At 42.0% G+C, this 22,947-nt stretch overlaps 1 protein-coding gene across 1 annotated transcript in view; it reads right to left on the minus strand.

Annotated features, from left to right (window-relative positions):
- PRKCE (protein kinase C epsilon) overlaps positions 1-22,947 on the minus strand; it is a 468,593-nt gene that overhangs the window by 163,485 nt on the left and 282,161 nt on the right. Inside the window, exons 8-10 of the mRNA XM_069768630.1 lie at positions 21,143-21,239; positions 18,766-18,980; positions 17,500-17,673 (exon numbers count right to left, since the gene is read on the minus strand). Coding sequence (XP_069624731.1) covers positions 17,500-17,673; positions 18,766-18,980; positions 21,143-21,239 — 486 coding nt within the window. The remainder of the gene's footprint in view (positions 1-17,499; positions 17,674-18,765; positions 18,981-21,142; positions 21,240-22,947) is intronic.

Below are 22,947 nucleotides of genomic sequence, written 5' to 3' on the forward strand. Positions count from 1 at the left end.
CTTAAAGAGGGAGTGAAGCCCGCATAGGCGAGCAGGAGCAGGGGACTGTAGCCTTGACAGGGATAGTCTGAAGTTGTGGAGCACCCAATTTGAACGAGGAAGAGCCGACGTGGTCCCGTGAATTACGGCAAGGAATAACATAGTAACATAGTTAGTAAGGCCGAAAAAAGACATTTGTCCATCCAGTTCAGCCTATATTCCATCATAATAAATCCCCAGATCTACGTCCTTCTACAGAACCTAATAATTGTATGATACAATATTGTTCTGCTCCAGGAAGACATCCAGGCCTCTCTTGAACCTCTCGACTGAGTTCGCCATCACCACCTCCTCAGGCAAGCAATTCCAGATTCTCACTGCCCTAACAGTAAAGAATCCTCTTCTATGTTGGTGGAAAAACCTTCTCTCCTCCAGACGCAAAGAATGCCCCCTTGTGCCCGTCACCTTCCTTGGTATAAACAGATCCTCAGCGAGATATTTGTATTGTCCCCTTATATACTTATACATGGTTATTAGATCGCCCCTCAGTCGTCTTTTTTCTAGACTAAATAATCCTAATTTCGCTAATCTATCTGGGTATTGTAGTTCTCCCATCCCCTTTATTAATTTTGTTGCCCTCCTTTGTACTCTCTCTAGTTCCATTATATCCTGGAATGCTGAGAATTCGGTAAGAAGTCGAGAGCTTGAAAGAAGCCCTTGCTGCTGTCTGGGGGGCCAGCATCATACCCCGAGGTAACTCACGAAAACATGAAAATTACTTCAGCAGCAGCTCCCGAATTCAACCCCATATTGTGGGGAGAAAAGCGAAGGCAGAGGGAGTATGTTTCCCGTAGAGGTCGACGATCCAGACCAAAGCACCCACCAGACAGACCCAGGCGTGAGTGCTGGGCGTGTGGAAGAGTGGGACACGTGTTCAGAAATTGCCCTACCCGAAAAAAGCGAAGGCAGCGAACCGCTCACCCCTCCGAAGGTCCTGCTAATTGGAGGGAACGTCGCCCATGGAGGGAGTGGTACAGGGGGAGAAGAGCCCTACCCAGAGCCAAACAAAGTCACGACGTCGGACACCGAGAAGAGGTGGAGAAGATGTTGTCTGGTTACGGTGAGAAGTCCGCGTTGGTCAGGTGCATGGAGGCGAGTCTGGTAAAGATCCAACGTGGATCTGAAACTTCTGTCTGTGAGACTCAGCCTGAAGGGAAATGAGGGACGTCCACCCGAGTAGTCCACCGGAGTGAATCGCTACCTTGCCTACCACAAGTTCCCGAAGAAGGGGAGAAAGTTCCAAGTGTTCCAGAAGCGCACACTCCTACAGTTTCAGATTGTGAGGAGGAAGAACCACTTGCTCCGTTTAACAAAGTGGAGAGTTTGAGCCTTTATACACTTGCTTTGGCAAAACTGATGTGTATTTGGTCCTGCCAATAAAGCTTCTTTGAATCTTGAATCTTGAGTTTGCCGCCCGTCAGCCTGAGGGATCCTGACCGAATGGAAGAGGCGAAGCCGCTGTATGAGACAGAGAGTGTGGGTGAAAAGCAATGGGAAGTGGCGCCCACAGAGTCCAGCACGGATGACAAAAGGTCCGGTCTGCATGATCGTAAGTCATCCGATTCCAGTTCTGACAGGAATGCGCCTGTCAAAGAGAGGGGGAGCTATGGAGAAGAATTGCCAGTATTAAGTCCTCAAACTGAGGAACCCGAGCAAGAATTCCCTAAGGTTTCCGCTGCTGAAAAAGAAAAGGGCGTACTGTCTGCTCAAACATCTACTGGCTTCAAAACTTAGAAGAAGAAGAAAAAGAAGATGATGGATGCAGTTGAAAAACCTGAGGTCACAAAACAACGAGTGTCTGAAGACTTCTCCCCCACAGCTGCCGAAGATGAAGAAGAACAAACCTCAGAGATTGTTGCTCCATGGGACCTGGATGAACTCTCATTCCCGACCACTCGATCCAAAGCTCAGAGTGACCCTTACGAGCCTTACTGGAAGAAGATGGAGACAGAGAGGCAGGAGCGGTTGTGAAAATTATGGGCATCTGTCGGACCTCAGGAGACTGTACTGGAGTAGGAAGAATTCTTGCTCGTGGAATGGCGAGCTAAAAGAGAGGGGGAATGTAAGGAGGTCGATGAGATCATGGGTGCCTGCATGATGGGTCCAGAACTAGAGAGGCTGCATCCACTGTTCCCGGGAGGAAGCCTGAATGAGGTGGACCTCCCCCTGTTGCCTGAGAGCTCTAGAGAGGAGGGGCTTCCTGATGTCAGAGGGGGGCGGAAGAGCAGAACTAGAAAGCGCAAAGGAAGGCAGTCTGGCGTCGGGGCAGAGCAGAGCGCAGTCAGGAGAGCAGTGTGCTCCACTCTTCAGCCCGACACAGAGTACCGGCGATGCGACAGGGCAGGCTGCAGACGATCAGAGGGGCAGAGACTGCTGTGCTGAGGGAAGCAGTGTGCCCAGCAGTAGTACAGAGCAGAGCAATGCAGAGCAGAGCCGTGTGCATGGAGCAGACCTGAGCTGGATGTAACAGCAGCCAAAGAAAGGAGTGCTCTGTCCAGGGAGCACGTACACCGCACAGACCAGCGACTGCCGTCGCCGTCGGGGGGGACAATAGGAAAGGAGACGTACAGTGCGTGCCCGGTGACAGCCATAAAGTCAGGTGCCAGACACTCCAGGAAAGTGAGTACTGTGCACAAGCTGCTTGAAAAGAGACCGGAGGGTGACCTTCAGCTACCCCCGACTTTGTTAGTTAATAGCGGCCCAGACACGCGTGACCTGACTTCACCAGGGGTTATAGTTTTAACCCCTTAGTGACCGAGCCAAATTTTTGAAATCTGACCAGTGTCATTTTATGTGGTAATAACTCTGCAACGCTTCAACAAATCCCAGTGATTTTGAGATTGTTTTTTCGTGACACATTATACTTTATGATAATGGTAAATTTTGTTCAACATTTTTTGTGTTTATTTATAAAAAATATCAAAAATTTGAGAAAAATGTTAAAAAATTAGCAATTTTCTAAATTTGAATGATTATCCTTTTAATCCAGATAGTCATACAACAGCAAACCATTAATAAATAACATTTCCCACATGTCTGCTTTACATCAGCACCATTTGTAAAATGTTATTTTATTTTGTTAGCATTTTAGGAGGTTTAAAAATGTAGCAGCAATTTTTCATTTTTTCAAAGAAATTTACAAAATTTATTTTTTTAGGGACTTATCCATGTTTGAAGTGACTTTAGGGGTCCCATATATTGGGAAACCCACAAACATGATACCATTTTAAAAACAGCACCCCTAAACATATTGAAAACTGCTGTCAGGTAGTTTATTAACCCTTCAGGTGCTTTACAGGAATTAATGCAAAGTGGTATGACAGAAATGAAAATGTGTATTTTTACCACCTAAATGTTGCTAACTTCTAAACAGATTACTACAGCCGTCAGACTCTAAGGCCACTATTTGGTCATGAATTGCCATGGCAAACATCAGGACAACAAAATCATGATCTGAGGGCACCAATTGTGACAAAGAAGAAGCCCCCACACTCTGTTAACCATTTATAATGATGTAGTCACTATTGACAGCAGCATCTAAGGGGTTAAACAGATTTAGAAGGTGCAAATACTGATCGTGGCTGGTACAGCAAGTTGTCAGCTATAGTGTACAACCGACAGATGCTGGATTGTCATCTGTATGGGGAGGCTATTCTCTTATATCTCAGGTCAGTTAAAAGACGTATTGGCGGTCATTAAGGGGTTAAAGCTTCTGATCCAGATACCTGCACACACCGCAGAGCAGAGCTACATGCCGACGGTTCCCCCCTCATTGGACTCAGTACCGTGCTAGACACCTTTAAGAAAGGGAAATCTACCCACTTCCAGATACTGTGAAGAGACGTCACGCGCCGCTGTTGTCTGTGCCACCGTTGGATCCCTGAAGAGCTGCACACCAGAAGACTGCAGTCTGATGAGTTTCACCCCTTTAATTCTGAACTATCGTTTGTCCTTGTCCTACCCTGCCACTCTCCCAGTTCTGCCCCATTTCCTCCCATCACCCTGCTACCCACTACTCCCTGCGTGGAGTGCATTTACTGTTGAATAAATCTTTTAACTCTTGATCTGCCTCCTGTCCGTGACGACATCCCACGTACCTGCGATGTCTACATACAAACTAAGTATTTTAAGCAGAAATTTCTGCACCAAAAATGTGTCTCTTGGCAGGAAAAACGCTGTGCAAGATATGCACATTTTTTATGTTTTTTTTTGTATGGGTGAAAAATGCTGCAAAATGCTTAAGGAATTAACGTGCTTGAGAATGGAAAGTCCTTCAAACCTGCAAGTAAAAAATAAGCGTGGTTTGCGTGGGATTTCAGAAATCTCATTCACATTGCTCGTAAAGTAAAATGCTGCGTGCTTTCCTTGCAAAAACACACTGAAAAAACACAATGTGTGAACAAGCCCTTACTACTGGAGTAAAGAAAATGATTTATCATTGTCTTTGCACTTTTTTCTGAAGATAAAATGGTCTCGCATGAAAACGTATCTGATCAGTGTCATTAGCAAAATCAGCCAGGTTCTCTCGCATGAGAAAATCATCGCACGTATCACACCGATCTTAGGCCACGTTCACACGGTCAGTATTTGTTCAGTATTTTACATCAGTATTTGTAAGCCAAAATTAGGAGTGGAACAATCAGAGAAAAAGTATAATAGCAGGCCTTCATGGTAAAATAGCTGCTAGGAAACCACTGCTAAGGACAGGAAACAAGCAGGAGAGACTTGTTTGGGCTAAAGAACACAAGGAATGGACATTAGACCAGTGGAAATCTGTGCTTTGGTCTGATGAGTCCAAATTTGAGATCTTTGGTTCCAACCACCGTGTCTTGGTGCGACGCAGAAAAGGTGAACGGATGGACTCTACATGCCTGGTTCCCACCGTGAAGCATGGAGGAGGAGGAGGTGTGATGGTGTGGGGGTGCTTTACTGGTGACACTGTTGGGGATTTATTCAAAATTGAAGGCATACTGAACCAGCATGGCTACCACAGCATCGTGCAGTGGCATGCTATTCCATCTGGTTTGCGTTTAGTTGGACCATCATTTATTTTTTAACAGGACAATGACCCCAAACACATCTCCAGGCTGTGTAAGGGCTATTTGACCAAGAAGGAGAGTGATGGGGTACTATGCCAGATGACTTGGCCTCCACAGTCACCATACCTGAACCCAATCGAGATGGTTTGGGGTGAGCTGGACCGCAGAGTGAAGGCAAAAGGGCCAACAAGTGCTAAGCATCTCTGGGAACTCCTTCAAGATTGTTGGAAGACCATTCCCGGTGACTACCTCTTGAAGCTCATCAAGAGAATGCCAAGAGTGTGCAAAGCAGTCATCAAAGCAAAAGGTGGTTACTTTGAAGAACCTAGAATATAAGACATAATTTCAGTTGTTTCACACTTTTTTGTTAAGTATATCATTCCACATGTGTTAATTCATAGTTTTGATGCCTTCAGTGTGAATGTACAATTTCCATAGTCATGAAAATACAGAAAGATCTTTAAATGAGAAGGTGTGTCCAAACTTTTGGTCTGTACTGTATATATGTACTGTATATTATCTCCTATCTGTGTGTATATTAGTTATTATCTCTGGATATATTATTTATTATATATGTACATTATCTCCTATCTGTGTGTATATGGTTTATTATCTGTGGATATATTATTTATTGTATATATATGTATATTATCTCATGTCTGTGTATATTATATATTCTATATGTACGGTATACTTATTATCTGTGGATACAGAATAGGGCTCAGCACTCATCCAGCATTAGGCTCCCGAGATACTAAACATGTTTGGACGCAGATGAAATCTTGTGGTTTATAATTTTTTCTATATCCCCCTAGAGAGGGCGCACTATATTTAGATTCATTAATTTCCATTCCTGGAATAGATGTTCCTAAAACGCAAAGGAAGAAAAACATTGGCAGGCATATGAGTGATGGCCATGAATTAAGATGTTGCTGTATATTGCGGCTTCATTGACCCCGCATTCATAGGCTTAATTATTTGTATCGCGCTGGAAGTATGTATATATTTAACCATTTGCATCAGCGGTAATTCACTGTTCGCTTCGTTCACGGCACCGCTTTGGGAACCCTGGATAATGGCACCGCGGTGTGGATGGGTTCGCACGCCTCTACAACTATTACTAAATAAAGCAACTTTGCAATAGTCTTCAAAAGCTGTTTTGTGTCTACAGCTCCTTTGCAAAACAATCTATTTCCATGGCAACAGGGTATAAACAAACAATCTGTGTTCTGACCCTGCAGTCAAACATATTTCCATCTGCTCCGGAATTCTTGGTACCATTCTATTGGGGGGTTAGGGACAGTATTAGGGCTCATACTCACTTGCGTGAAATACGGCCGAGTCTCGCATGGTAACACCCGGCTCTGCCGCCGGCACTTGGGAACGGAGCGTGCAGCTCCATGTATTGCTATACGGCCGCACGCTCCGCTCTGGAGTGCCGGTGGTAGAGCCGGGTTTTAACCTGCGAGACTCGGCCAAATTTCACGCAAGTGAGTATGAGCCCTAAGGGAATATAACTGAAGGATCAGACTACAGAAAGTTTGTTTGTAGTCTGTTAGCATGGAAATGTCAACAACAGAATATTTTTAATAAAGACTCTGAAAAGTCACTTAATTTTTAGCCTCGTTATTGGGTATTAAAAGGAATACGTCAATAGTTTTTTGTTATGTAATCTGACAGCAGCATGGTGTACAGACAGAGACCCTGATTCCAGCGTTGTATCATTTAGTTTAAATAGTACTGGGGGTGTGGCTGGACTAGAAGGCACAAGGCTAATTGTCCTGTAGTGATAACCTCCTGCTGGTAAAACACTAATTTGTAAAAAAAAAAAAAAAAAAAAAAAGAATGGAAAAATAATTTTTTTGCTGCCATTTTCTGAAACCAGTCACGCTTTTTAGCTTGAAAGAGATGGATCTGTGTGAGGGCTTGTTTTTTGCATGGCAAGCTGAAGTTTTATTGTTTCTTTTTGATTGTTGCATTTTCGTTAGAGACGTGCCACAACCAAAAAAAAAAAATCTCATTTTTGGCGTTTCAATTTTTTTTTATCTTTGTGGCATTTAACACACACATTCATTATTTTTACATTTTGATAGAGTGGACTTTAATGGACACGATGATTACTTTTTCTTTTCTTTTTATTGGGTGGGGGAGGGGAAAGTGGGGTGAATGCAATTTTTAGAAATTTAAAAAAAACTTTATTTTTTTAGATACGATATATAAAAATAAAAATATAATAAAATATATTAAAATACTATAACAAAAATGTAAAAACGAAATACAAAAATATTTGTTAATCTTTATTTTATAGTCTTATTAGCGATCTTGAACCTGCGATCGTCTGTTCTACAGCATATGCTGCAGTATTACTCTATGGCAGTACATTGACAAAAGTATGTTCCTGAGAAGCCACAGGGTGGGCGTCACAGGAGGAAAACATGGCAGGCATGGGACTTCAGCAGGTCATGACAATTTATTGGCACCCTGCACCCTTTTAAATATCGCTGTCAGTGACTAATAGCGGCATTTAAATGGTTAAAAAGCAGCGATGATCGGAGCCAGCTCTGCTTGCTGCTGTTACAGGCAGATGCCCATGTCAGGAAGTGGTTAAGAGGATATGTCAAACTGCATAAATTATTAAATAGGTCTCTTAGACCTGATGAGGCTGGCATTACTAAGATGAACTCTTCAGAATGGGAAAATCAGCTGGCATTTTCCCACATTCAAGAGTTCATATGAATTCAGGCCGGCAGGGAGCTCAGCTTCGGTGATGTCACCGCTAGTCACTGAAGCTTCGCTCCCAGATTTCATTCATTCCCCAGTAGTTTACAACCGGGACGATCACATTAGCACCACTTCCGGTTGTAAACTGTATATACCCCAGATATGGATTACAGCATGGGACTGACTGTATGCCGGACAGGTATGGGTATATTGTTGGTTTGTTATTTTTTCATTTTTTACAGGAGATCGAGGGCTTCGCTTAGATCACCAGTAACAATAAAATGGTCAACCAGTGTTTAGTGTTTTATTTCATTAAAAGACTTTATTCTGCATGTGTGTGTGTTTATTTAACCCTTTACAAACTTTAGGATTAATAATGGAGAGGAGTCTTAAGGTACCGTCACACTCAGCAACGCTGCAGCGATATAGACAACGAGCCGATCTAAACTAGATCGCTGCAGCGTCGCTGTTTAGGTCGCTGTAGAGACGTCAAACACAGCAGCTCCAGAACGATGCAGGAGCGATCCTGTGATGTAACGGCGACTCGCTTATCGTTCTCGCTGGTTGTTAGCTCCATGTCAAACCGCCGGAGTGTACCGATCCGACACACATCTACGGGCCCTATGCTTGTTGCTGGCATCGATGTCAAACATGATGATACACGCCGACCTGGCGACGAAATAAAGTTCTGGACTTCTAGCTCCGACCAGCGATGGCACAGCGGGATCCAGATCGCTGCTGCGTGTCAAACACAACGAGATCGCTATCCAGGACGCTGCAACGTCACGGATTGTTGTCGTTCTCTTTGCAAAGTTGCTGAGTGTGACGGTACCTCAATTGACACCTCTCCATTACTAAGCCGGCTTAATGGCATCTTACAATACAAACATTAACCCCTTATTACCCCATATGCCACCGCTACAGGGCAGAGGGAACAGAGTGTCTAAATGCCAGAATTGGTGCATCTTACAGATGTGCCTTTTCTGGGGTGGCTGGGGGCAGATGTTTTTAGCCGGGAAGGGGGGGGGGGGGGGGAGAGGAGCAATAACCATGGTCCCTCTCTAGACTATTAATATCCGCCCTCAGTCACTGGCTTTCCCTCTCTGGGCAAGAAAATTGTGCGGGAGCCCACGCCATTTTTTCCCGCAGAAACATTCTTTTATTAAATACATGTCCCAAATTTCACACACACATACTGCTAACAGTATTAGTCACTGACATCTATAAATCTAACTGTTATGCAATGATTTACTGTATGTAATCCATGTTTCATATCCTGTCGGCTTCTGCAATGATTTTGCAGAAGCCGACAAATGAATTATCCTCTATTCTGCTATCTGTCTATGAAATATAAAGATATATATGTGTGTGTCACTATCATATATATACCTATGCTATGTGTGTATATATATATATATATATATATATATATATACAGTGGGGCAAAAAAGTATTTAGTCAGTCAGCAATAGTGCAAGTTCCACCACTTAAAAAGATGAGAGGCGTCTGTAATTTACATCATAGGTAGACCTCAACTATGGGAGAAAAACTGAGAAAAAAAAATCCAGAAAATCACATTATCTGTTTTTTTATCATTTTTTTTGCATATTATGGTGGAAAATAAGTATTTGGTCAGAAACAAACAATCAAGTTTCTGGCTCTCACGGACCTGTAACTTCTTCTTTAAGAGTCTCCTCTTTCCTCCACTCATTACCTGTAGTAATGGCACCTGTTTAAACTTGTTATCAGTAAAAAAAAGACACCTGTGCACACCCTCAAACAGTCTGACTCCAAACTCCACTATGGTGAAGACCAAAGAGCTGTCAAAGGACACCAGAAACAAAATTGTAGCCCTGCACCAGGCTGGGAAGACTGAATCTGCAATAGCCAACCAGCTTGGAGTGAAGAAATCAACAGTGGGAGCAATAATTAGAAAATGGAAGACATACAAGACCACTGATAATCTCCCTCGATCTGGGGCTCCACGCAAAATCCCACCCCGTGGGGTCAGAATGATCACAAGAACGGTGAGCAAAAATCCCAGAACCATGCGGGGGGACCTAGTGAATGAACTGCAGAGAGCTGGGACCAATGTAACAAGGCCTACCATAAGTAACACACTACGCCACCATGGACTCAGATCCTGCAGTGCCAGACGTGTCCCACTGCTTAAGCCAGTACATGTCCGGGCCCGTCTGAAGTTTGCTAGAGAGCATTTGGATGATCCAGAGGAGTTTTGGGAGAATGTCCTATGGTCTGATGAAACCAAACTGGAACTGTTTGGTAGAAACACAACTTGTCGTGTTTGGAGGAAAAAGAATACTGAGTTGCATCCATCAAACACCATACCTACTGTAAAGCATGGTGGTGGAAACATCATGCTTTGGGGCTGTTTCTCTGCAAAGGGGCCAGGACGACTGATCCGGGTACATGAAAGAATGAATGGGGCCATGTATCGTGAGATTTTGAGTGCAAACCTCCTTCCATCAGCAAGGGCATTGAAGATGAAACGTGGCTGGGTCTTTCAACATGACAATGATCCAAAGCACACTGCCAGGGCAATGAAGGAGTGGCTTCGTAATAAGCATTTCAAGGTCCTGGAGTGGCCTAGCCAGTCTCCAGATCTCAACCCTATAGAAAACCTTTGGAGGGAGTTGAAAGTCCGTGTTGCCAAGCGAAAAGCCAAAAACATCACTGCTCTAGAGGAGATCTGCATGGAGGAATGGGCCAACATACCAACAACAGTGTGTGGCAACCTTGTGAAGACTTACAGAAAACGTTTGACCTCTGTCATTGCCAACAAAAGATATATTACAAAGTATTGAGATGAAATTTTGTTTCTGACCAAATACTTATTTTCCACCATAATATGCAAATAAAATGTTAAAAAAACAGACAATGTGATTTTCTGGATTTTTTTTTTCTCAGTTTGTCTCCCATAGTTGAGGTCTACCTATGATGTAAATTACAGACACCTCTCATCTTTTTAAATGGTGGAACTTGCACTATTGCTGACTGACTAAATACTTTTTTGCCCCGCTGTATATATATATATATATATATATATATATGTAATCTATCTTTTATATTATAACCTGTTAGTGTGTTTTTACATTAGCCGCATATGAAATGCCGGCTTTTCAAAGGACACCGTTGAATAAAAATCGCACAGCGCTGGCATGTGAGTACTGTGCGATTTTTTTCTCGCACCCATTGACTTCTATTGCAGGATGCGATCCGTTTGCTGATTACATTCGCAGCATGCTGCGATTATTTCCAGCCCGGTCGTGATCCGATCCGAACTGGAAAAAAAATAAACGCAGATGAGCACACAATCATAGATTAACATTGGTCCGAATTCAATCCGATTTTTTATCGGATTGAATTCGTCCGATTTCATTGCAAGTGGGCATGAGCCCTAATCCTGATATTAAACTGAGTAATTTGTGAGTTCTGCTGCAGCTCAATTAATAAAGTAATAATTTTAATATGAGTGGGGAGAAAACTTAAATCTCAGCTAATTTCAGTAGTCAAGTCTTTGGTTAGAATTACACAGGTCAGATATTTTCTACCCTACCTATGAACCCTATGAACAGATCAGTAAATGTAACGTAATTTCATGTCAAAAGAGGAATGCATATAAAAAGTTAAAAATGCTCAACATCATTTTTTTTTTTTTGCATGGTGGTCCGAATGTTACAGACTGAGAAGCAAAACCATATTATCAACATCTATTTGATCCCTTCTGGATATATTTGCCCTAAACCCGGGAAGAACATTTGTAGGACAGCGCAGAAGAAAGACTGCCTAGCACTCTGCTGCCACCTTGTGGCATTCTAGGATACCACAGCAAATTAAGGAAATCAAATAAATATGTCAGAAATTAAAGTGACAGAAGCCTTTTCTTTTAGGCATGGCAAAGATGAGCAGATTAAAAAAAATCATTTGCTTTTTATTAAAAAAAAAATGGATGCTTTTCATTCATATTATGAACCGTATTCCATCTGTATGCCATTCATGTAGTGCAGGACTGGGGTCCACCAGTAACATTGACTTGGGGGTCAACTATTCAGATTCATGCAAATGTTATAATATATATATATTCGATATAAAAATAAACTAGGTCGTTTGTTGAATGAATGTTGGGATCCTGCTTTTGTCTGTACGGACTGTAGTGAATTAATGTACTGTATTGGCCAACTATTGCTCATGTTGGGGGTAAGTGTCTTACTCTTGCATAGGGGCCCACCGGAGAATTCTCCTGTTCCCCTGTGGGTCAGTCCGAGCCTGCATCCGTGGGTCCTTTTGCTACATCTTTTACATTTAACAAAAATTAGAAGAAGGGAAATGGGCCGATACAATTGTACAATGGGCCGCCATTCTAGCGGATAACACGGGTAAAAGAACTGGAAATATACAGCAGACATTGCAGGCGGATATATGGCATGTCACGGCTGCGGCAGAGCATGGGGGTTCACATCGGAAACAGGGGGGATTCAGCAGGCGAGTAATGAAGGTTTTCGGGTTTTATTTACCTATTTTACTCCTCTCAAAATCCTCTAAAAAAAACAAACAACTTCTGTTCTGTGACCAGGCAGACATATTATCTTTCATGAAGCTGCTTTTTCGGTCACCCAGCGGCCTCCTCCTTCTCGAGGATGTGACAGATGGAAGAAGAAGCCGTCACCCAGAGACGGAGGCTGCGCAGTTACCGAGTATATAAATACCGCCGGTAAATAGGAAGAGTCAGATTTATAAAGATGGATATTGAGACGTTATTTTGGAGTCAGTGAAACCGCAGCTATTTATACTCCGAAATGACAAGATTCTAGAGCCGCGTCTGTGTACAAGTGTCCGCTCCGGTCTTATCTCCGCACCATATTCCTATTGTTTCCTGTATGGGGAGTAAAAAATAGCAGAACTGCCGGAACGGCATAAATACAAAGCTGCAAACAAAACGCTTTGTAGACAGATTGTGAAGCTTTCTGAGATCCTGTTTATGTAATCCTGAGATGATGGCATTTCCCATACTTCACAACGAAAATCAGAATTCACTGAGCTGAAGGATCACAGATAGATAGAAGGATAGATAGATAGATAGATAATAGATAATAGATAGATGGATAATAGATAGATAATAGATAGATGGATACATACAGTAGATAGATAGATAGATAGATAGATAGATAGATGATAGATAGATAATAGATAGATAGATAATAATAGATAATAGATAGATAGATAGATAATAGATAGATAGATGATAGATAGATAGATAGATAGATGATAGATAGATAGATAATAAATAGATAGATAGATAGATAATAGATAGATAGATAATAGATAGATAATAGATAGATAGATAATAATAGATAATAGATAGAAGGATAGATAGATATATAGATAGATAGATAATAGATAGATGGATAGATAGATAGATAGATAGATGATAGATAGATAGATAGATGATAGATAGATAATAGATAGATAGATAGAAGGATAGATAGATGGATAGATAGATAGATGATAGATAGATAATAGATAGATAGATGGATAGATAGATAAATAGATGATAGATAGATGATAGATAGATAATAGATAGATGGATAGATAGATAGATAGATGATAGATAGATAATAGATAGATAGATAGAAGGATAGATAGATAGATAGATAGATAGATAGATAGATAGATAGATAGATAGATAGATAGATAAGATAGATAATAGATAGATAGATGGATAGATAAGATAGATAATAGATAGATAGATGGATAGATAGATAGATGATAGATAGATGATAGATAGATGGATAGATGGATAGATAGATAGATAGATAAATAGATAGATGATAGATAGATGATATATAGATAATAGATAGATAGATAGAAGGATAGATAGATGTATAGATGATAGATAGATGGATAGACATATAGATAGAAGGATAGATAATAGATAGATGGATAGATAATAGATAGATAGATGATAGATAGATAGATAGATAATAGATAATAGATGGATAAATAGATAGATAATAGGTAGATAGATAAATAGATAATAGATGGATAAATAGATAGATAATAGGTAGATAGATAAATAGATAATAGATAGATAAATAGATAGATAGATAGATAATAGATAGATAGATGGATAGATAGATAATAGATAGATGGATAGATAGATAATAGATAGATAATAGATAGATAGATGGATAAATAGATAGATAGATAGATAGATAATAGATAGATGGATAAATAGATAGATAGATAGATAATAGATAGATAGATAAATAGATAGATAGATAATAGATAGATAGATAGATAATACATAGATAGATATATATAGATAGATATATAATATATACTGTATATACTCGAGTATAAGCTGACCCCCCTAATTTTGCCACAAAAAACTGGGAAAACTTAATGACTTGAGTATAAGCCTAGGGTGGAAAATGCAGCAGCTACGGGAAAATTTCGAAAATAAAAATAGATACCAATAAAAGTAAAATTAATTGACACATCAGTAGTTTAAGTGTTTTTGAATATCCATATTGAATCAGGAGCCCCATATAATGCTCCATACAGTTCATGATGGCTCCATAAGATGCTCCACAGATTATGCCCCATATGCTGCAATTAAAATAAAAAAAATCACATACTCACCTCTCGTCGCTCAGGCCCCCGGCACTTGCGATATTCACCTGACCCCGCTCCACTGCCGGGTGCCGCTCTGTCTTCCGGCTCTCTGACTGTTCAGGGAGAGGGCGGCGCAGAGTAAACACGTCATCGCGCCCTCTGACCTGAACAAGCAGAGGACACAGAAGACGGAGTGGCGCCCGGCAGTGGAGCGGGGTCAGGTGAATATCGGAATGCTCACCCTCTCCCGTTATACTAACCTGCTCCCGGCGCGGTCACTGGCAGCTTCTCACTGTCAGATGGTCTCTGGGAGCCGGCAGCTACTACCTAAGTTCAGCGGTCACATGGTACCACTCATTAAAGTAATGAATATGCATCCATATTCATTACATTAATGTGCGGTACCACGTGACCGCTGAACACATGAAGCTCTGTCCGGAGACCATCAGACATGCAGGGACCGCGCCAGGAGCAGGTGAGTATGTGACAGCCGCCGCTCCCCCTCCCCCGCCGCAATGACTCAAGTATTAGCCAAGAGGGGCACTTTCAGCCTAAAAAAATGGGCTGAAAATCTCGGCTTATACTCGACTATATACGGTAGATTGATGATAGATAGATAGATAGATAGAAAGATAGATAGATAGATAATAGATAGATAATAGATAGATAGATAATAAATTGATAATAGATAGATAATAGATAGATAGATAATAGATAGATAGATAGATGATAGATAGATAATAGATAGATAGATAGATGATAGATAGATAATAGATAGATAGATAATAGATAGATAGATAGATAGATAGATAGATAGATAGATAGATAGATAGACTGATAGCAAAAAAAATGAAGCAGCACAAGCTCGGATGAAGTGTATATGGTGCCAACCCACAGGTTGTAACTCAATAACCTATGAAATGTTAAAAATCCAAAATAAAAGTGGGCAGCTCTCAACACCAGATTCCATCTAATAAAGTAGATGTTTTTTTGTCCCATGTGAACAGGTGGCAATGTTTTGGGTCAATGTTTTGGGCTAGGTTAGATAGATACATCACATTAGCACAGTTATAGTAGTTCTGCAATGTAACTAAACATTCAAAGTGAAACACAGATGGAAGCAATGACACAATACAATTATATTCTTAGCAAACCCACAAATGGAAAAAGTATGAAGATGAATTATAAGAATAAATAAGTGTCTCAGGTAATAGCACGAAACTGGATTAAGGAGGAACCGCCCACAAGACGAGAATTCCTCCAATATGTGAAGCAGGGTCTGACACTGGAAAAAGGGATTTATAAGAAATGGGGGAAAATAGAAATGTTTGATAAAATGTGGTCTTCGTGGTTCAAAATGGAATAGAGGATAGGTGAAGGGGAGGGAAGAATCAAGGGCCTGAGTCAGTGAGAGCAAAACATGGTGTATGCGGCCTAAATAGGATAAAATTCATTAGGTATCACTGATGGATGTGTTATGTTATGATTCGGTGACCTTGGAGCTGCATGAGAACTTTCACTGGAGAAAGTGGCCACTATACTGACCGCAAACCTGAACTTAACACCGCAATAGAAGTAGCCATGGAGTGTACCTAACAAACCTAGACACCTCGTCACAGCCGGAGGACTAAATACCCCTAAAGATGGAAATCGGAATACTGACTTGCCTCTGAGAAAATCCCCAAAGGATAGACAGACCACCACAAATATTGGCGGTGAGTCGGAGAGGAAAAAACATACACAGGCAGAAAAAATAGGATTTAGCACAGGAGGCCACTCTAGCTGGATAGGACAGGATAGGACAGAGTTCTGTGCGGTCAGTATAAAACCCTTCAAAAAATCCACAGCAGAATATACAAAAAACTTCCTACATCTAACTAAAGATGTAGGAGCGTATATCTGCAACTCCAGTGAAACCAACCAGACTGAGAAAACACAGACACAGTCTAATCTGGACAAAAGACAAACAAACGAACAGTACTGAAAATAAGCACACTGCATGTGTGCCACAGGAAAAGAAACAGACACTTATCTTTGCTGAACTGGCAGATAAGCAGGAGAGGCCAGGCAGAGATCCAATACTTCCAAAGAAACATTGTCAACTGGCAAGGGCTAAAGGATCCTGCACACCTAAATATCCCAGTCAGAATTGTAATTATCCGATACACCTGGCCAGGACTGCGAGTCAGAGACAACTGCATTCCCACCAACAACCACTGGAGGGAACCCAAGAGCAGAATTCACAACAGTGTTATTAAAAGAGGTGAGCTGTCTTACTGGGGTGGGAGGGATTGGTTGGGGTTTTGAAACTGGGAAAACTTTGTACTGAAAATAAGACTATGATATGTACATTGCAATGGTATACTTAATAAAAATCTATTTGAGTTAAAAAAAAAAAAATAAGTGTCTCACCAACCTAAAATTGTAAAGGGTCGATACTTTCAGGATTTCTACTTGTTATATACTTCCTTATCTTATTTTGCTTCCTTCTCTCCAAAACACTAGGTTGGAGTGCTTTTTCATGCTCCTTTACAAACTGCTTTCAACCGCTGCTCAGCAATATCATGCACTATATTGAAACCATCTGTGAAGGTCGCTTTCCCTGTCTTAATACTGGGTTGGGCTCATATAAAACCCAGTACACACAGACTAATTGAATATAGTGCACAAATATTTTGTGGAGCAGCAGTTGAAGGGAGCTTTTAAAGCAGCATGAACAGGGTATGGAAACAGCCCTGCAGCATAGTGTGTGAAGAGAGAAGGAAGCTTTGCAATAACTGGAGGATAATGTAATAATAAGTAAAAAAAAATATTTGCTGACTGTTTAAGGGTTAAACTTAGCAGCAACATGACCATCCAATAAACAAGGATGCTAATTCTCTGCAAGTCTGCAGTCCTGCAGACTACGTTGTGCCCCAAACTTTGGTTTATGGGGTTGCATAGGTTCCACTTATGATGGTAGCTCAGGTACACAAAGCACTGCAAAGGATCCATGAATTCGGTTAATAGAGGGCACTGCACCACTGTCTCGTATCGTATACAGTGCCATCACTAGTCACATTACCTTAGTCTGGAAGCAGCAGTACAGTTGTGTCAGATACGGATGTTTTCTTGCCAGAGCCAAAATCCTCTTCTCTGTCATAGTGCAATCGACATCATCATCTTGTAAGATGACGTCCTTCTTCAGGACTTTCACAGCATATACTTCATCTTTACCTTTCAGCTCAGCTAGCATGACCTGGAAACAGGAGGCACAAGCCTGGTCACCTTGGAGGAACACATTGCAATGTCTAAACCCCATAGTGGTTTGTATTGTCAATATAGCTGGATGCAAAAGGCCAACCATTGCTTGTAAAGTGACATCAGGGAAGCCATGTACAATTACTGACTGTATTGACCGCACCAGCAGATTATGTGTCTGACATACACTCCTCAATACTGACATTGTAACACCCAGAAGAAAAAGTTGTGCAATTATGGAAATCACAGGATGAATATAGATAATGATCTGCAAATTATGAAAAAAAAAATTGAAAAATCATCAAGATCCGCTGCTGGCAGCTTCCTTTGCAATTGTCGATCAATGATGTCACAGATGTGCTCAATGGAAGACAAGTTCCAGAGACGCTGCAGGACGTTCTGACATGTTTAGGCCTCGCAGGCTGCTCACAAGGAGCACCAGCAACATGTGTCCTGACGTGGTCATGTTGAAAAATGGCTTCAAGGTGTTGTAATTTCAATCGGGAGGAGAGTATATACGGTACTTAACATCGATATTTATGTCATAGTCAAAGGATATCTTAAAATGTGTGATAGCAGGGGTGTCTCAACTCTGGGTCCTGCACCCCTGTGGAGAACAAGGGTGCCCTACCTGCCTGGTGAGGAGACCGGAGACCCCCACATCAACGCTGAGAATGAATGGAGAGTTGGCTGCAAAAGTGTGATACATTCTACATTCACATTTATGGGAATTATGGAAATAGCCAAGTCCTCGTGTTCAGACGTTCCCTGTAAATCCCACACGCCTGGGACCCCTGTTCCCCATATAAAAAACTTTATAAATGGTAGTAGGTAAAAAACTATCTAAATTCAAAGGCTGATGAAAAACGTATGCGGCACCATTCAAGAGATTGTACAAGATTAGAAAGTCACGTTTACAGCACCATCTCTATCCAGAGGTCGTGTCTGGTATTGCAGCTCAACTCCACCGACGTGAATGAAGCCGAGCTGCAATACCACACACAACCTGTGCTCGGGGGTGGTGCTGTTTTTAGAATAAAAGCAGCCACTTTTAATAAATCTCCTCGTTACTAGTTTGATCACATCTTACTTTTCCAAAACTGCCTTTTCCTAATACTTTGATGAAGTTGAAGTCCTCCAGACCTATCCTCTTTGCCTGGTGAATTTTCAGTTCCCCGTTCTCTCCGTTTTCCCCGGTTATCGTCAGCTGGCTGTCCGTTGATGCCATTGCTGCCGCTTTGTGCTCTTCTCCCCGGTTGTCGAACGAAAGTGCTTTCCTGATGTTATTTTCAAGTTCCTTAATTTCTAAATGAAAATATGAGAAAAACTTTTTGACAAAAAGTCTAAAAATTATCCAATTATCCAACTAGTGAATATGTATTAAGGGGGACCTGTCGGTTTTCCTGGCGTGTCTGTATTCTGGAGCATCTTTTCTTAATACTGCTTTCTGCCGTTCCTCTGTTATGTCTCCTGGCGGATCTATTGTCACATTCTGACAGCGTTCCATCAGTGCTGACTATACAGGGACGTGAGCTATTGACAAGGGGACTGATACTGATGGTTGTCAACATTTTCATTCATTTCCAAGTGGAATAACAGAGGAACATCACAAATATCATCTTGCATAGTGTTTTTGACAGGTAATGAAAAAAAGCAAAAAAAACTATTTCCCTACATATTTTTATTTTGGAATCACTCTCCTTTATGAGTAAGAACATCACTCGCCATCAGCAATGATTTACGTGGGACTGTCACACGAGGGGTGGAAGCAAGGATTATCTCTATTTGACAGATAATGGGATTTTCTGTGTCATTTTATAGGAATTCGTAAACTCGCTAGGGGGTAATTATTAGCAGAATTAAGACCACTGCTTGCAGTAGCCTATATCCCGTCCTAGGTATGGAAGACCCAGGCTATGAGGAAAATTAAGTTAGTATACAGTACAGACCAAAAGTTTGGACACACCTTCTCATTTAAAGATTTTTCTGTATTTTCATGACTATGAAAATTGTACATTCATACTGAAGGCATCAAAACTATGAATTAACACATGTGGAATTATATACTTAACAAAAAAGTGTGAAACTACTGAAATATGTCTTATATTCTAGGTTCTTCAAAGTAGCCACTTTTGCTTTGATGACTGCTTTGCACACTCTTAGCATTCTCTTGATGAGCTGTACTGTATTTCCATTAAAGGGTTTGTCCAGGCTTGGGGCTTAAGTCTACAGTTACTCTACTGCGAACCCTCACAGTGCGCACCGTACATGCTGTTAGGATTCTCCAGCACCGGGAGGGGGCAGTCATGTGACCATAAGTATACGATTTGCGTTTTTGTGGCCGCATTCCTACTAGACTTGTCTGGGCTCGCTCGATTCACTTGCATTGAGATAAGCCTTGCACGTCTAGTCGGCTTGTGACCACATGTATGAAACTCACATACTTGCTGTTATGCTCTCCACCGCCCTCTCCCGACACCGGAGAATCCTGACACCACGCACAATGCACACTGTGAAGATTCACATGTCTGCAATCATAAAGCAGTCACATGTAGACTTGAACCGCAAGCTTGGTCTACCCCTTTAATGAGCTAGGCAATATATTCACCAAATATAGCTATCACAAGACCTATGGCAGGAAGTGTTGCCATAGGGTTGTTTACCAAGCAGGCAATGGAGTAAAAAAAAACGCAGATTTCATGTCTCTATATCAGAATAAAGTGTTGAAAATACGCTTTTTGGAAAATTTTGGTTATTCTGCTTGAAGGGAAGTTGTCATCAGAAAATGTCCTATTGATTAAATCAGGTTTTTGATTTAAATGTTTTAAACATTTTTGGCAATGGTTTTATTTTTTTTTCCCCATAGCACAATCTGTATTAAAACTAAAAAATTAAAATCTTGAAATTTTTACACTGCTCACAGGGCTTTTTTTTAAATACTTTTTCTTCCCGTTTTCCAAGGAAATTCACATTTACGTTAGCCACAATGAACAGACCCCAATCCTATCTTTTGTACTAAAGCATCTAATGTGCGTGTGCAAAGGTCATTGTAAAGAGGGTGCAGAGTCAGCTGTGAAATTCCTTATAGATTTTGGTGGATCCTGTGTTATCAGCTTTGTAATTCTGCCTCTGCTGATAAGGAGCCTGCTGAAAACTCCTCCTTAAAGAGCAGGAAGTAGGAGTCTAAAAATTACCGTAAACAGTGGGTGGAGTAAAAATTCCAAGATTTCTATTTTTTTTTTTAAATAAAGATAGGTACTATAAGAAAATTGCCGATTTTATTATTTTTTTTAATACAAGTAATACAAAAACCTGATTTCCACAATAGATCATTTTCTGATTACAGCTTCCTAATAAACCTAGTAGATAAACTCCTGATTCCTTAAAGTGACTGCTGTAGACGACACTAGAATCTCAATTCATGTCTTTCCGAAACTCAATTGTGAAAAGTAATAGAGGTCTCGAACCCTGATCACATGGAGACGTCGGTGCAGATTTTGACCTGTCATCTTCTACTGTTGGTGCCCCAGGGATGGGAGGTTGGGTTTCAGCGCCTGCGTTTAACTAAAAGAAATATACATATCAATTTCCTGCGATATGTAAATACAATACAATTAACAAGATCTCTGTTTGCTGTCAGTGAATTGGAATATTCATTTTCAATTAGTTTAAGCAATTTTGTGAGCTGTCTAGACTCCAGAGTGACAGCTTTTCCCTTCACTGATACACTGTAACAAAACCACAGCTGTGACAAAAGTACGGTACTTAGAAGGTTTGTCCTGCCTGTTTGGGTACGAGTCTGCAGTCACTCTATGAATCTTCACATCGAGTACAATTCACGCTGTGAAGATTCTCGCCGGGAGCGCGTGTTCATGTGACCACAAGTATGCAATTTGCATACGTCCGACCACATGCAGACTAGACTTGTCCGGCCTCACTATACACTTGCATTAAGCATCTAGTCGGCACGTGACCACACGTATTTAAATTGAATACTTGCAGTCACGTGGCCGATGCCAGAAAATCTTGATAGCACGCGGTGCTCACGATATGAAGATACGCAAGTATGCAGTCACATAAGAGTGACTGTAGACTTGTACCTCAAGTGTTTGACAACCCACTTAAAGGGGTTTTATCACGTTCTTAAATGGTGACAATTGCAAAGTGCTTGTAAAATCAAGAAACTTTTCAATTTGCTTCTTAGCAAAAATCCTCTCTGTTCTGAAAAACGGAGAGATTTTTATGGTTTGGTATAGTTTAGTGCTTGTGGGCTAGGTTACCGACCACCCTGCAATCTCAGAAAGGCCAGTTGCCTAGGTAAGGAGCAAACGATAGGATCTTACTAGCCTCAGTTACTGCACTTCTTCCATGTTGCAAAAACAAAGCTGCTTCGGGTAGTAACCTGGGAAAGCACTTTGGTCGAGCCAGAAGGGCAACCATGGCACAGGCCCAAACTGTCAGTCTTCAGGAGTGCACCACATCGTGCAAAGCATGAAGCCAGGGAGGGAATCGGTGCGCTGCTGAAGAGAAGTGGCTGCAGCAGTCATGTGATCGCGGCAGCAAAGTGAGCAGAAACAGGCAGGGACTTCCAGAAGAAACAGTGCTGGAGTGGCACTGGAGTAGTGCTGGGATGGTGTTGGAGTGGTGCTGGCGTGGTGGTGGTGTGGTGCTGGGGTGGTGTTGTGGCGGTGCTGGGGTGGTGTTGTGGTGGTGCTGGGATGGTGCTGGGATCGTGCAGGGGTGGTGCTGGGATGATGCTGGGATGGTGCTGGGGTGGTGCTGGGATGGTGCTGGGGTGGTGCTGGGATGGTGCTGGAGTGGTGCTGGGATGGTGCTGGGATTGTGCAGGGGTGGTGCTGGAATGGTGCTGGGATGGTGCTGGGGTGGTGCTAGGATCGTGCAGGGGTGGTGCTGGGATGGTGCTGGAGTGGTGCTGGGGTGGTGCTGGGGTGGTGCTGGGATGGTGCTGGAGTGGTGCTGGGATGGTGCTGGGATTGTGCAGGGGTGGTGCTGGAATGGTGCTGGGATGGTGCTGGGGTGGTGCTAGGATCGTGCAGGGGTGGTGCTGGGATGGTGCTGGAGTGGTGCTGGGGTTGTGCTGGGGTGGTGCTGAAATGGTGCTGGTATGGTGCTGGGATGGTGTTGTGGTGGTGCTGGGATGGTGCTCGGATCGTGCAGGGGTGGTGCTGGGATGGTGCTGGGGTTGTGCTGGGGTGGTGCTGAAATGGTGCTGGGATGGTGTTGGAATGGTGCTGGGATGGTGCTGGGGTGG

This window comes from Ranitomeya imitator, chromosome 5 (assembly GCF_032444005.1).
Source record: "Ranitomeya imitator isolate aRanImi1 chromosome 5, aRanImi1.pri, whole genome shotgun sequence".
NCBI classification, from domain to species: Eukaryota; Metazoa; Chordata; class Amphibia; order Anura; family Dendrobatidae; genus Ranitomeya; species Ranitomeya imitator.